The sequence below is a fragment of the Natrix helvetica genome (genome assembly GCF_964273705.1).
Source record: "Natrix helvetica genome assembly, chromosome: 2".
Classification (NCBI taxonomy): domain Eukaryota; kingdom Metazoa; phylum Chordata; class Lepidosauria; order Squamata; family Natricidae; genus Natrix; species Natrix helvetica.
Window position 1 is genome coordinate 44,946,210 of NC_138552.1, and position 15,586 is coordinate 44,961,795.

Sequence of the window (15,586 nt, forward strand, 5' to 3'; positions counted from 1 at the left end):
TACATCTCAGAGATAGAGGCAATGTTCAGCTGAGGCAATGTAGTTTATATAGCACATCAATATGGCACATATCTCTAGCATTCTATAAGATCACTAATGCTATATCTGTTAACTTTTAATTTCATAATAATTGCCTATTAGAAATTTGCTTAATCAGAAAGACAATTTCCCCCTCTACCTTCCTTTTTTTCTTGATTTGGTTTAAACCTGGTTCTTAAAGAAAAATGCTATTTGCCATTACTTATCATTTCTCAAAAAGGTCTGGGGACTTTTTTGTCAATCCTGGCATTTTAATACAGATATTTTCCAGTTCAATGCTATGTTGAACAAGGGAGACATGGTGAAATTAAAAGTATTTTTTGTTGTTTTGAAATTGCATTTGTTTTGCATTTCCTAGTTAACACAGAACAAAAGTCAACCTTTTTACCTATATGCACGTTCCGTTCATTTAAAAAGACCTGGCAATATTTCGCCCACTATTATTTGCCAGTGGGATAATTATAGTTTGAACTTTTAGATTTTGCTAGTCAGCTGATTTAGTGCAATTTAGTGCCTTTCTGACAGTCTCAACCAATGACACACTGCAGATTATTGTAGGATTTTGTGAAAAGCAAATGACTTTAATACATTACTTTAAACATGCAACTTAAAGTAATGATTTATGAGATGATTATCAGTCATCTTATTTATGAAGACTGTTGGAGGCCTCAAACCCCAGATGGTATTGGAGGCTTCACATTTCCATAGCACAGAAATCTATGATTTGCTGTGAATCCTTTCAGCCCTCAATAGATGGGAAAAGATTGAAATGCTCTGGAGATGAGTCCTCTTTATTTTTTTAATGAAAGGCTGTATAATATATTTTCTGTATAGCTGCAGCAGCTGTCAGCGAGAGCATCTCAGTTCAGCTCTATTATGGGAGAACCAATACCCCATCCTATGGCATCAAGATACACTGAGGGGCCAGCATTGATTGACAGCTTGTCACCATGACGTCTTATTCCATCTCTGTTATGGAGAAAATTAATGTCACACCACCAGCCTTATGACTCGCTGTCATCTTATAACTGCTCACCTTTTATCAATGCTCTAAATAACATTTCAAGCCCCATCGTCTCACGGTGGACAATCCGGTCAAGGGACATTAAATCGGATGAATGTGAAATGTCATAATAAAAATGGAATGCTAACAACTTCTTCACTAAACTAGCTTCTCTGGTTTTTAAACTGTGACAAGGGGGAGCAGGGGTTCAGCATACCCGTTCTGAAAAGGTCATAGAATCTCTCTTTTGGTCTGCTACCCATTACGGCCCTCCTCCCATCCCAAAAGGAATTAATCTTTTCATACAATTGTGATAAAATGGTTCAAACGGTAATGCCTCTTTAATTTGTAGGGCTCTGATGTTCTGCTACAAATGGTTAAATGACAGTAATAGAGTCATTTTCCAAGGCTATTTGATCTGACGGCAGGGTCAGTGCATTTACTCGTTTCAGTCTCAAAAATAGGGCAAAACACATTTTTAAATAGAAAGATCTCCTTCTCAATACTTTAAAAATAAAACTTTATAAATAATTTTAGATTAAAAAAGATCATGAATTTGTCAGTTACCCAGTAATATTTACTAAGATTACTAAATCTTAGCGAAGGATAACAACACTAATATTCCTACTAAAATATGTAGGGATAAAGATTTGCTACAAAAATATGTAGCTATTTCTACATCTGGTATACTACAATGTTGTTATTTGTCCAGGATTATTGCAGCTATGTGTGGCTCATGTTGATGAACCAAGTTATCCAGCTTGCAAGTAACAACAATCTAATGTCTGAAATAAACATACTGAAAATCAGATTTTCAATGTCATATTTTTTTTAACAAATTTTGCTATTCTCTATTAAAATTTACTGGTTATTTATTTATTATTAAAAGATAATCAGAACAATGAACATCCTTTGCTTCGTATTTTCTGCTATAGTGGAGAACAAAATGCATATTTCATTAAAATTAGTATCTGAGACATCCATCCCAAGATACAGTCTGACAGATCAACTTGCCTTAGTTCAAAAAATGTGAAATAATATTGGTAATCACTAGTTTTCAGATGATTTAGTACATTTCTTGGTTCTTACTTGATTTTAAAAATGTAATGGTTAGCCTTGCTAAGTCACCTCTATTAAATTGTGTTTATGATAATACTATTGGCGTATGATGTGTACAAGTACTTGCAGGCAGCTGATTCAGTGGAGATAGGTAGAATAAATTTGCTGAAGCACACATCCTGCTAATCTGTTTGAAGAATATTGTACAGCAATAGTACTAGCACTTCATATTATCTGCACAGCCTGATAAGGTACATCTTTATTAAATTTACTTATTGAGAGGATGTCAACCACAGAATAAGAATATTTTAAAACAAAAAAAAAAATTAAACAGCCCTCTGTTAGTCAGAGTTTAGCTTAATGCACAGAGTCTAGAGATAACTTCTAAACATCTGGCAGACCTATACAAAAAAAGCTTTGTAATTTTAGAGGAGATAGATTTTCTTCTTTCTTCTTTGTGTTTAGTAAATCAGTTTTAGTTAATCCAATATTAATAAAAGTTGGAGTAAGAGCTCCCCTTGCTGTTCCTTTACTAAAACTACACAATTGCTTCTATGATATAAGGACAGAATATTTTTCCAAATGTTCAATCCAGAAATTAAACATTCGGTATCCTTATTATTTTATGTTAGATTTCTAACCTACTCCAAACATCTAATAGAACAAATCCATGAAGAAAGGGCTTTGTTTTAAATAACGCAAACTTGATAAATTATTCAGCTACTTAAGGACATTACTTATTGGCAAAGTCAGTAAGGAAATGTCTTAATTATAACAAGAAGTTAACTTTTCAGTGAAAAAATATCAAGTAAAACTACATTTATACATATACATATATACATACATACACATACGTACGTACATTATTACTGTTAGCTACTGGGTGCGGGATGGCAGCATATAAACCAAGTAAGTAAATAAGTAAGTAAGTAAGTATGTAAGTATGTAAGTAAGTAAGTTTTCCTTTTACATTTCACCATTTATCACTATAATCTTATGCAAAAAATAGTAAGAAAAAGATGCTGCATACATATTTTTTTAGGATTTCTTTCTGTTCCTTTGGGTCTTCTAAGATATTCATTGAGAAGTCAGAGATGCTGACCGCAGCTGAAGCAGTCAATGTAACCAGCAGTATTAGATGCCCTTCGCCTTCTTCCAGAGGCAGTTCTAGCTTATGAGTATGCTCTTTGGTTAGAGTTGACAGGTCAATTTGGCACCTAGAAACAAACATTTTCTTTAGCATGTTGTACAACAATGCTGTGAAATACTGTGAACTCAGTTACCCAAAATGAACTATATTATATTTACTTCTTGTTTTCAGGACAAAGTCTTCAAATTTATGAATTTTATCATTCAGCAAAACAGATACTTTACAGAAGCATATTTCTGCCTATGAAGTTTAAATGCTAGAAAACAGAGTACTAGAAATGAAATGTTCAACTTCCTTGTATAACTTTTAAAAATTCATAACAGGAAATCCAATATATTGCTAATGTTGACCAAACTCCTTTTGTTGACTGAGTACTCCTCTTCGCTACTGCCTATGATCACGTACTCTAAAATTACTCTAGATAGTGGGGAGGAGGGCAATCCTGATTTGGGAAGGAAACAGGGAGATCAAAATTCTTATTGGTCAGATTTCAATATATGTAATGTTAGAATTTAACCAGAGATGTAACTGAAATCTATCTAACTCTGGTTTAAAGTGCAACATATGTTTGGCTACACGCTCAACATTTTTTTCTATAATATAATCGCAATTTATAATGATATCCCTTCACCTATGGAGATGGATCATTCCGGCCATAAGAACAAATGGGGAAACAGAGAAGAGTTTTAGAAGTATTTTCCAACCAGCACCTAGTAAGTCAAAAGGAAAAGGAAAAGCAGATTTTGTGCTCCAGAAATCAGTATCATATGAGCATCATAATCTGGATATGGAGCTGGGTGTAGAAGCAGATCTATCTTTGCACATTATTTACAATTCCCGTGGCAAATTCCTTGCGGATAACAAACTGTTAATAGGCAAAACCCTAATCTAAACATGCAACACAGATAACAAAGTCAGCAAAGCCATTGAGGTATTAAGCTGATTCAAGCCAAAGAGTTCAAAAGATGAGGTGAAAGACACTTCTAATAGATATTTGATCAATGCCTTGAGTATGCTTTTCATAGTTTCTTCTGAATGCAGACAAAACAGGGAGTTTTGCTGTGCTAAGTTCCCTTAAGTACATATATGCCATGAGTTCACATATGAAACAGGATGCTCAACAGGAAGAAGTCATCACAGATAGAATGAAACATCTTCCTCTTCTTTTTCACTGTGCTCTAAAGTGAGTAAATGTCAGGGTTCCAAAAAGCATCCAACCGTGAATACCAACAAGTCACCAGAACATCTATGGGATCTCAGTATCATGTGAACAGCAGACATGTAACATTTAGAACAAAATCAAATCCCAAACATGTCAATGAGAGATTTGTCATCCTAAAACAAATTAAATCGGAAGCACACTTCAAACTCTTAATTCCAGATGCCCAGAAATGAAGTTCACTAAGAAGACTGAGAAAGAAAAGAAACTTCCATTCCTTAACATCCTTGTCACCAGCAGAACAGAAAAACAACAAACCTTGAATGTGTTACAATTCCTGCAGTAACCACCCCACAAAATTAACTTACAAAATCAGTTATGTAAGTACTGTAACTACCTAATTCAAGAAGAACTACCACCTCCAATTTAATTTTAAAAGTTATCTAGGAATCAAACCAAAAAACCAGATTGACTTCCTTCAAGAACTACATCTATCTGAGGAGCACTGATGGCACAAAAGTTAGAAGCAGTATTGTAAGAAAACTGCCCACAGCCTAGAGTTTGATCCTGATGGGGCTCAAGTTTGACTCAGTTATGCTATTTTGTTATTGCTATCTATTTATTTAAAACCTATAGTTGCCCTTATTAAATCAAATATCACATTCCAGCTTCTGATCTGACATTCTGCTTTACATATGTAACATATATTATGCTAGACAGATAGAAAGTATTATATAGTCAATAACTGAGTTAATGATCAAATACTACCAATATAGCCCTAATCTTGCACCATAAATCTTTTGAAATATAATTTTGAAAAGGGATGGTTTTTAGCTGATGTGATCTGCCATCAATACATTAAAAAACCATTTCCTTAAAAAAAATAGGTGATTTCTAAATGTTATTTCTTTTTTTAAATTCAAAAAATTTATTTCAAGCAATTCAAAATTATATGTTCTCTTCTTCAAAGCTCATTGCCATACTATAAGTCATTTATAAACAAACCTGCCAATAAAATCATCCTTTTTGCCTGCATCTCTGTCCCATACTGTAATATCAATAATTCCACCTCGTTCCTCATAAAGATGTAAGTCAAATTGTTCCCTCCACCTGGGATTCAAAGTTTTTGACATTATCTAGAGAAAAAATTAAAAAAAATATTTCTGAGTTATGATGCATAAGAATAACAAAATAGAATTTTGATTATTTTAATAGTTTTATATTTAAATACCTTAGTTTTATATTTAAATATTATTTGTCTTCTGGATAGCAGTAAATATAACATTTTGTCACATTTATTAAAATGTTCACTGAGAAACATGTTAAAATTTTCTCAAAAAACACAAAAAGTATGAAAATTATAACAAGACATTATTTATTACTTTAGTACATTTTTCTTTTACATCACAAAAAAACTGATATGAGTTTCTAGTTTCTCCTTCAAATAGATTAACCTTTTTCTTGCTTAAAGACAGAGAGGTGAAACAGATTTTACACCTTTTTCAATATGAAATTTATAAAAAAATTATTTCTTTTCTCAGTGCTTTTCTTTCCTTTAAAAAAACCTATAATAAAAAGAACTGAATTATTAAAAACAAACATTACATAAAAATAAAATAGAACATCCCTCATTCAATTCTTTAAAGCTACATAAAACGTATCATTTAATTTAGTAAGAGTTTTTATTCCTGACCAAAACATATCTGAGACAGGAGCACAATTCACTACCACCCAGGTCACATGACCACATTTTGAAACATTGGCAACCTGTTTGCATTTATGATCAGTGCCAAGTGCTCTGCAATTATGTGATCACAATTTGCATTTTCTCTGCTGTCTTCCCCAGAAAGTTAATGGGGAAGACAGTGGAGGATGATGACAGTAGAGGGGTATGTTAGATTTTTAAGTCCATTACCCTGCATGCCAAGGAATTTTCCCTCTCCTCTGGGCAGGCAAGTGAAATCCTCCTACATGCTGGAGGAACAGATCTCAAATCTTGGGAAAATGCTAGTGGTGGCCAGCATTCCAAGTCTTCCAGAATACTGACATCTGATAGTGTTTTCACCAGTTTAAGATCATCTTCTCCAGGGCACTAAGGGATTTCCAAATCTAGCAAAAAAGCTTGCAAATACCATCATTCTCACAATTGTTCTTCCTGGTAGGTGGGGATCATTCTTCACAAGTTTTTTCCAAACTTTACATTACTTTTGGTGTTGTCCTTTGCACTTTTTCCGTTTCTTCAGCATCCTTCTTCTACTTCTTGTTGCAGAACATTTATCTATATTTTGTGGAATTGCTTAATGCTCAAGTATCTGATTAAGCCCAGGTCTAAAATCATATGATTGTATTCGGAGGTTTGATTTAGTAAGTCACTAGCTTTAAATCCAAGGTTTCAAACATTGCATAGTACTACTGCAATTTTTTAATATTGTATAATAACATAATAATCAAGTCCAAATAGAAATAGAACGACTGTGGCAAAAAAGTAAAGGTAGTACCAATACCAATAATTGCCTTGGGTGCAATTCCAAAACTGGATACGATCGACATTGACAATATCACTACCAGTCAATTGCAAAAGATGGCTTTACTCAGAACAGCTTACATATTATAACAATATCTGTAACACCATCAAACATCCACATATGCCTATCCCAGGCCTTTAGGAAGGACACAATAGGTGGATAAAAATGCCAAATCCAGTCTGAACATCTGGCTGACCATGTGATGAACCATAATAGTTAAATAATGATTTCAACCAAAAAAATGCTGAAGTTACATTAAAAAATTATACTAGAGTCTTTAAAAAATAGTTTAAGAAAATCAAAGGTTACCTTACTCTTGTACTTCTGATGTCCCAGTCGAAATTTCACATAGGGATCACTCAGCCCATTTGAATCCATGGCTTTGAGTCCACGACCTTCAATTAAAGTGATACTGACTATTCCTCTCCATAGCTGAGCTTTTCTGTGCAAGTCCGACAGACGTATACTCTGGGTCTGAAACGTCAGGTGCAGAGAGAACTCTCATTTATTAACTTGCAATTTGTTTTCAGAACAGAATGATTATTTTAAGAAAATATTTAGGAAAGGTAGAAAAATTTCTTAATGTTTAGAAAACCTATTTATAAAATGGTTATTGATGAAAACAAGATTTTAGAATAGCAAGAAACAACTATATCTTAGACTTTAGTATTACTCCACTTTTGGGGAAAAAATGAAAAAAATGGAATGGTGATTATATACACAGGTAAGTCTTTGATTAATGGGCAATTTATTCTATGACAAACAAAGATATATTTGGAAGTTCTTAGACGATGTTTGCAGTTATCAGCTATAATGTACTTGGCTTTTAGTAATCTCTCAAATTTTCAAATACACTAAATTCAGTAAATTTACCTCTACTTTTGTTATCTTTCCAATAATGAAAAATAATTGATAATATTGCATTGCTTGCAATGACCCCTAAGTCTTACTGTCACTATAATTTATATCCAAGTGTTACTCAAAGCATGTCAAGATTTAAGAAAAACTACAAAGCACTTTTAAAGCTAGAAAACAAAACAAAACAAAAAAAAGAAAATACCAAGTATTTTTTTAAAACAATTGCAAGCAAGGAGTGAGCTGAATTTAAAAGCTACTTTGATATTATAAAGTTTGAAAGAAAAATAAGATATATGGAATAAAATAGATGTTACATAAAATAGTGGTTTGTATATATATCTGGGGAAATATTCAGGGCATACATTGAAAATTAAAATAAAACCTTTCAAACAACATTTTCATTTAACTGGCTGAAAATAATGTTTATAAAATAGCAACAGCATTTAACCTTAGGAGCATGGCAACTATCTACAAGAAGATTCCACAACAAAGAATTCAGAACAAAATATACATAATATCTGACCGAAAACAATGCCTTAAATCTTGATTGTGTGGATAGAACATATTTGATATTCATAAATAAGGATTACCCAAATCCTCACTGTCTCCTCTGGCTCTTGAAATTTTATTCCTATTATTTCCCAATTTATATAAGGAAAAGTATAACATATTCCTTTATTATATAAGAAAAAGTAAAATGTATAAACAATACATTAGGTAAATAGAGGCCCATTTTAAGACCAACTCTTTGTATTGCTTTCTTCTCATCCATTTGAGAAACCGTATTTGTTAATAATCGACTTCTTGTTATTCTAACTTGAATTAATTATTTCTTAATTCCAGTGCGCTGATACAAATATACCTAAAGATTTATTTTCTCATCTTCTTTTATCTAAATAAGCATCAGTTCAAAATATTTTGTGACAAAATACGATACTACAACAAGCTCAATTCCTCCATGTCCTTTACAATCAGTTAACCATTCTTCGGAACTAATATTTACTAATATTATTTTGAAGAAGTTTTATATTTGAGAAATCATGGATGGGTGAATAAAAGAACAGCTGATCTATGATGATTGAAAAAGATCAATGTTATCCTATTTTTAAAAAAGGAACAAAAGGAACATCTAATAACTACAGGACAATCAGTCTGCTGTCAGTATCTGGAAAGAATCTAGATAAAACAATACAGCAATTGCTAGAAATCAGCACACAGTACCTCAAGATCAAGTCTTCCCATACTGATTTTATCTCATTTTTAAAATTGGTTAACTATAAATTGTGAGAATGTCCTAGGCATAATATATTTTGAATTCAGCAAGTATTTCACAGAATATCCCACAAGCTAGTTAAATGAGGGCTAGCATAACAATCAAGGATGGTATAAATCTATGTAGATGGTATAAAAATGTCCCTAAGGATTTTTTGTTAAACTGGAGTCTAGTCATTAATCCTGGAATTTTGAGGGAGATCCCTCATTTAAATATTAACAAAGCCAACAATGTTTCATATCTGCTAAAATCATGGTGAAACTAGGATAGGGGTGGGTGCATCCATCCTGGTGCTCCTTGATTTCTCAAAGAGTTTTTGATACTATTTGACTCTGATTCTTGGTGATAGGAGTCACTGTGTAGCAGTGATTAACCTCCTTCCTCAAGAGGCAGTTTCAATCAGTGTTAATGTGTGGAGAGATCATGTCTGCGCCTCTTCACTTATGTTGTTTGTGGATTTGATGCTCTCCCCTCTCCTATTTAACATCTACATGAAACTGCTGGGTGAAATCATCCATTGGTTAAGGCTTAGGCATCATCAGTATGCTGGTGAAACCCAGCTTTATAACTCAAACCCAAGCTGCACAGGTGAAGTTGTTGATGAGGAGTCGTCGGTGCTCTCTGAGCTTATTTGTTTTCTTGCAATTTTTTCATTACCCAAACTAGGTAACATCACCATCATAAACACTGATGATGTTACATAGTTTGGGTAATGAAACATCTGCAATAAAACAACCAAGCTCAGAGACCACCAAGGACCTCTCATTTCAACCCTAAGCTACAAATTTTCTCCTTTATTGAGGTTGTTGATGTACTGACCCAGTGTCTGGAGGCTGTTCAAGTTTTGATAGTGTGGAACATACTTTGCTCAGTCCTGACAAGAGTGACTAGCTGTACTTGTTTCGCCTTCCAAAATGGGGTATGTTACCGTTGTTGATTTAGGATGTGGCAGGATGGGGCATGTGAAACTATTGTGCAACTATTGTGGAGTTCTAGACTTGCAGCTATTGTTCAAAGAACAAGTAGTATCTGCAGCCCAGAAGTGTAACTGTCCCTCCCTCTGGAGAGATAAGGACTATGCCTTCTTTCCTAGGCCCCCAGAAAGCTGTTAAAATCTAGAATTGTTTCCAGGCCTGGAATTAATGTATTTCTAGGGCTCCTGTTGTTACTTTATGTTGCTGTTGTAACTGTATACTCTGGGCTATCTGTGTAGTTTTATGTTATTTTTTTAAAAAAATTCTGATTTTATACACTATCCAGAGTCTTTTGGTGTAGGCAGCCATAAACAACTTAAATAAATAAAAATAATCAGGTAGATGCTAAAATTCTAGTCTAACATTGAATATTGAATTAAATATTGGAAAAAAGAGTAGGTTGAGAGTAAATCCAGTACACAAGAAAAATGGCACCTACACAAACGTGAAACAAAAGAAAACAAATTTTGAAAAGACACATTTTTGTGAAAAAGTGACTTTTTGGCAAAACAAAATGCAGTTCAAAATAAATCCTCTGAGATGTTGGAGCCGATATTTGTGAGTTCAAATGCATTAATATTTAGCTGCCATAAATTATTTTTGCAGGTTATCTCCGTATAACAACTAATCTACCAAGTCTTATTATGTGCTCAAAAAATACAAGTACATGATGACATCCTAATGAATTCCTAAATTGATAATGCTGCATAACTGTCAAGAAAACATTTTATACTCTTTACATGGAAGTATAATTTTAGTAATATTATAAAGAGCCCATACTATTCACAAGTCAATGCAAAAGCAGAAAACACTGTTCAAACGTCAAACTGAATTTGAGAACAGGAAAATTCCTTCATAGATATATTAAATCACACAGCAACTCCTACTCATGTTCCAAGTATAACCCAGCACAATTATTCATGGATAATTGCCAGTAGCTAAGAATCTCTTTTCTAATATTGAAAACAAACAGATATTTTATTGGTCTTATTTCAAGAAAGGCACTGTATCAGAGCAAAAAAACCCCAAACCCCTCTACAAATTCAATAATGACAACAATTACTGGGTAGTCCGAATTGGATCCCAAATAAAAATTGAATAATCAGGAGTGGTAAGAAACAGCAAATATCTAGGAACAATCGTCAGACACCTCATCCTACCTTCTAACACTATTAAGAGAACAATACAGCTGGAGATCACTTCCGGTTCCCGTAGGCGACGGACGTCTTGTCCGCCGCTCGTCTTCTGGGTGGGCTCCGTTCAGGAGCACAGGGGATCTTGGAGGGGTCTCCTGCCGCAGGACGGCTTGCCGGAACCCCCCAGACTCGGCGGCAGCCGGTGGGGGTGTTTCCAGCTTCGCCCCAGGAGCTGGGGAGTGAAAAGGAGGGGCATATTTGCCCCTTCGCCAAATTGGCTCCGGGAGAAATGAGTCAAGCAGAGGAAGAGTAGCCGAAATGTTGGTGGTGGAGGATCCTTCCTAATCTCTTTAACTATCATTAACGGATAAGCAGCAGACTATTGTAAATTCGTGTTCAATCTATTTAAACCGAAGATTAGAGGGGGGTGTTTTTCTTCTTTTTACCCCCCCCCCTCGGACAAAGCGGCATTCAAACCATCTCTCTCCACATCGGAATGGAGATAGAACAAAGGCTGACTTGCCACTTGAATTAACTATGTGAGAAAGATCGAAATCACAGTTGCAAGAGGGGATTGCTGAGCTGTTTTCTTAAAGAATGGAAACTTTTGCTCGTCTCCCTGCGAAAGGAGGAGTCAAGATGGCTTCCCCCCCTTCTTCGTTTTTGTACTTATAAATGAACTCTGCCTTTTGAAACTACCTTGGAAAAAAAAAGCTCTGGTATTGTCTTAAAACCTCCCCTGAAGGTGCTCTGGACCTCTCCTATTGCGTGGTCTTTCTGGATTTTGATTATTTGACTTTCCCCTTTTTGGTGTATCTCTGTGCCTTGGAACAATGAAGGAGAACTAACTTCTCACTTTTGGATTTGCCTGCCACCTTGGATTGGCCAGGCTGCGCGCTCCGCTGACGCCATTTTCTTTGTAAAAGACTTATCATCTCTGAATTCAGACAAATGGGACCAAAAAAGACACCAACGGGCAAGTCATTCTCGGCTCCTGCCTCGGCAACCTCCGGTCCAAGCATGCAGCAGACTAAAATTACTTCATTGTTACAAAAAGAAGGGGCTGGAGAGAGCTCAAAAGAATTATCTGTCAACCAAATGTTTCAGGAAATTATGAGGGGTCAAAACGAGCTGAAGAAGGAGGTGGCAGATCTCAAAGACGAACTCAGAGGGGTACAACATCATATTACAGAAAATAAACAGAGAATTGTGGTGTTGGAGGAGAGGGAGGCTGGGCTGGATAGGGAGGTTAAGGCAGTCCGGAAGGGAAATTTAGAACTGGATAACTTTATGGCAAAAATAGAACTTGAAAGAATGTCCTTTTTTCTCAGATTCCAGAACCTACCAGAAACAGAGAATGAAAATCTTAAAGATATCATGAGTACAATCTTAGCAGAATATATCAAGACAAATAAAGAACATTTGTGGTGGGATATGGATCTGGCCTATAGGATCAATTCAGCATATGCTAGAACCCATAACGTTCCAAGGGAGATACATGTTAAATTTCTTAGGAGGACCACGAGGGATGAGGTGCTAGGGGCCCAAAGGGGGGGACCATTAAAATACAAAGATAAAGAAATTACCATTCTTAAACAAATTCCGAAAAAAATTAGAGAAAGAAGGAGGAAGTATTCCTCCTTATCAAAGAAATTATACAATAAAGGAGTTTGGTTCAGGTGGTTATTGCCAGAGGGAATGCTAATTTTCTGGGAGGGAAACAGAATTAGAATTAACCCAGTGAAAGAGACTGAAGCCTTCACTAAAAAACATTTTTCTCTCCTAGAGGATGAAAATAAGGGAGGTGGTGAAAAATGCAGCAATGTACAGGATATGGGGGAGGAGGGTGTGGCTCCATCTGGAGACAGGGAGGAGGGAGCAATATGGTAATGTAAGAATTCTGTTTATGCTTATCTTTCATACGTTGTTTTCAAATTGAAAAAATTGTGATATTTGGAAGGATTTCTACCACTAGCACGGGAGCTGCCAAAATTTTCTATGTACCTTTGTACCCTTTCCCCATAAATGTTTTAAAAAACCAATAAAATCTTTAATATAAAACAATACAGCTGTCAATGTTTCTATAGCTAGAAAAGCAAAAGCTATCTTGTTCATAGGAACATACAAAAACAGAATCAAGTGACATAAAATTGCTAACAGACAAGAACTCCAACATAAACTTGTACCAAATAATAATAAACAACCACCAGTTTTAGATTCTTGTTCCTTATTTTTAGCATGGAATTTATGATTTCCAAAAGCAAAATGTTCTAGAACAGTGATGGTGAATCTTTTTCTTAGGGCTTACCGAAACTGGACACACACGTGCCCACAAAATCTCTCCCCCCTGCACATGCGCGCACGACCCCTCCCCAGGTTCTGGAGGCTTTCCTGAAGCTTGGGGAGGGCGAAAACGACTTTCCCCAGCCCCCCAGAGGTCCTTCGGAAGCCAGAAATGAATCATTTCTGAACTTCCGGTTTGCCCATTGGGACCATTTTTTGCCCTCCCCAGGCTTCAGGAAAGCCTCCAGAGCCTGGAGAGGGCAAAAAACAGCCTCAACGGCCAACCGGACATTCAGAAACAATCCATTTCTGGCTTTCAGGGGACCTCGGGGGGGGGCAGGGGAGGCCATTTCCACCCTCCCTAGGCTTCAGCAAAGCCTCCGGAGACTTGGAAAAGTGAAAAATGGCCCCAACAACCCAACCAGAAGTTCAGGAACAAACTTCCCATTGGCCTGTTGGGGCCGTTTTTCGCCCTCCCCAGCCTCTGGAGGCTTTCCTAAAGCCTGGGGAGGGCGAAAACGGCCTCCCCTGGTTCTCCGGAAGGGTGAAAAATCAGCTGGCCAGCGCACACATGCATGCCGGAGCTGACAGCTGGTGTGCCACCAAATATGGCTCTGCATGCCACCTGTGGCACACGAGCCATAGGTTTCCCATCACGGTTCTAGAACGTAACCTCATGTATCTATATAGGTCAAAACTAGCAATTATTGTCTACCTTTACTACACTTATTATTGTCTGCCTTAACTACACTTACGTGCATTCAAATGTTCTGAATGCATTTATTTATTTAATTTTCTGCCTTTATTATTTTTCTAAGTTATCTCAAGGTGGCAAACATACCTAATACTCCTTCCTCATCTTATTTTCCTCACAACAGCAATCCTGTGAGGTAAGTTGGGCCAAGAAAGAGTGACTGGCCCAAAGTCATTGATCTGGCTTTCATCCTAAAATTCAGAGTCATCTGGTTTCTACTCTGGTTTTTAGCCTTAACTACTGAATCAACTTAGTTCTATATATTAGCTATTAGTAAGTTAAGGACCATTCCATTGTCATGATTATACAACAGAGAATAAAACAATACAATTTACAGAGAATAAGCTACATGTCACAACCTGAAGTTTAACATGATAAATTATAAAATATCAGTTATTTCAAGGCTACATGCCAAGAATTACCTTACTTGTTCTTTTCCAACTCTTCCTCATTAGCATTGTCTGCAAATAAAATAGAGCATTTTAATCACCTTTTACTTGTTCATATAGAAAGGCCAACTGCCTTCTAAATGTGTAGTGCACATGACAAAACATCAGACAAATGTTAAATAATTAAAGACAGAAATCAGCCACAAACATTCACATTGAAACACAATCACGATTTAAGCTCCTATTATTTAATGAAGAAAAGAAATTGCATATGATAACCTGAAGATGTAGTGAAGATCTCAAAAAGAACAAGAAATGAAAATTATCTGGAAGTAGGAGCATCCTAGTTCATGCTACTCTTTAACAGAGCACAAGATATATAGAAATTGAAGACCTCACTTAGCAATATGACAGAGGAATCTCCAATATAACAAGTACTTATGATAGGCATCCACATACAAGGAAAGATCAATTTTGAACAAGTATGAGTTGTGATGGCGCAGTGGTTAGAATGCAGTATTGCAGGCTAACTCTGCTCACATTTCCAGGAGTTCAATTCCCTCAATCCTGACCAGCTCAAGGTTGACTCAGACTTCTATCCTTCCAAGGTCAGTAAAATGAGGACCCAGATGGGGCAATATGCTGACTTTGTAAACCACTTAAAGAGTGCTGTAACTTTGAAGCAGTATATAAGTCTAAGATTATTGCTATTTGTTTATTAAGTAATCAGAGTGTTTACTTGAATTTGATTATTTAAAAAGCAATTTTTAAAAAATCAGGTACTATTGTCTTATGCTTAATTTTTTTTAAAGGATTTTTTTTAAAAAAAATGCCTTAGCACTAATTTAACAGTCAAGCCTGAAAGGCTTCATGGATAAAGCTGTCTTTTGACATGTATTTTACAATAAGAAAATTTCAGTGGAGGCATAAAAACCGGAGAGAGTTGGTATCATCTTTTTTTGTGAATATAACAAACCACCCTGG

General features: G+C 35.6%; 1 protein-coding gene across 2 annotated transcripts in view; it reads right to left on the bottom strand.

Moving 5' to 3' along the window:
- Window positions 1-15,586, bottom strand: part of MCTP1 (multiple C2 and transmembrane domain containing 1) — a 140,986-nt gene that overhangs the window by 85,509 nt on the left and 39,891 nt on the right. For both annotated transcript variants that reach the window (XM_081944916.1, XM_081944917.1), the window contains exons 6-9: window positions 14,636-14,674; window positions 7,245-7,409; window positions 5,416-5,546; window positions 3,132-3,318 (exon numbers count right to left, since the gene is read on the bottom strand). In XM_081944916.1, coding sequence (XP_081801042.1) covers window positions 3,132-3,318; window positions 5,416-5,546; window positions 7,245-7,409; window positions 14,636-14,674 — 522 coding nt within the window. The remainder of the gene's footprint in view (window positions 1-3,131; window positions 3,319-5,415; window positions 5,547-7,244; window positions 7,410-14,635; window positions 14,675-15,586) is intronic.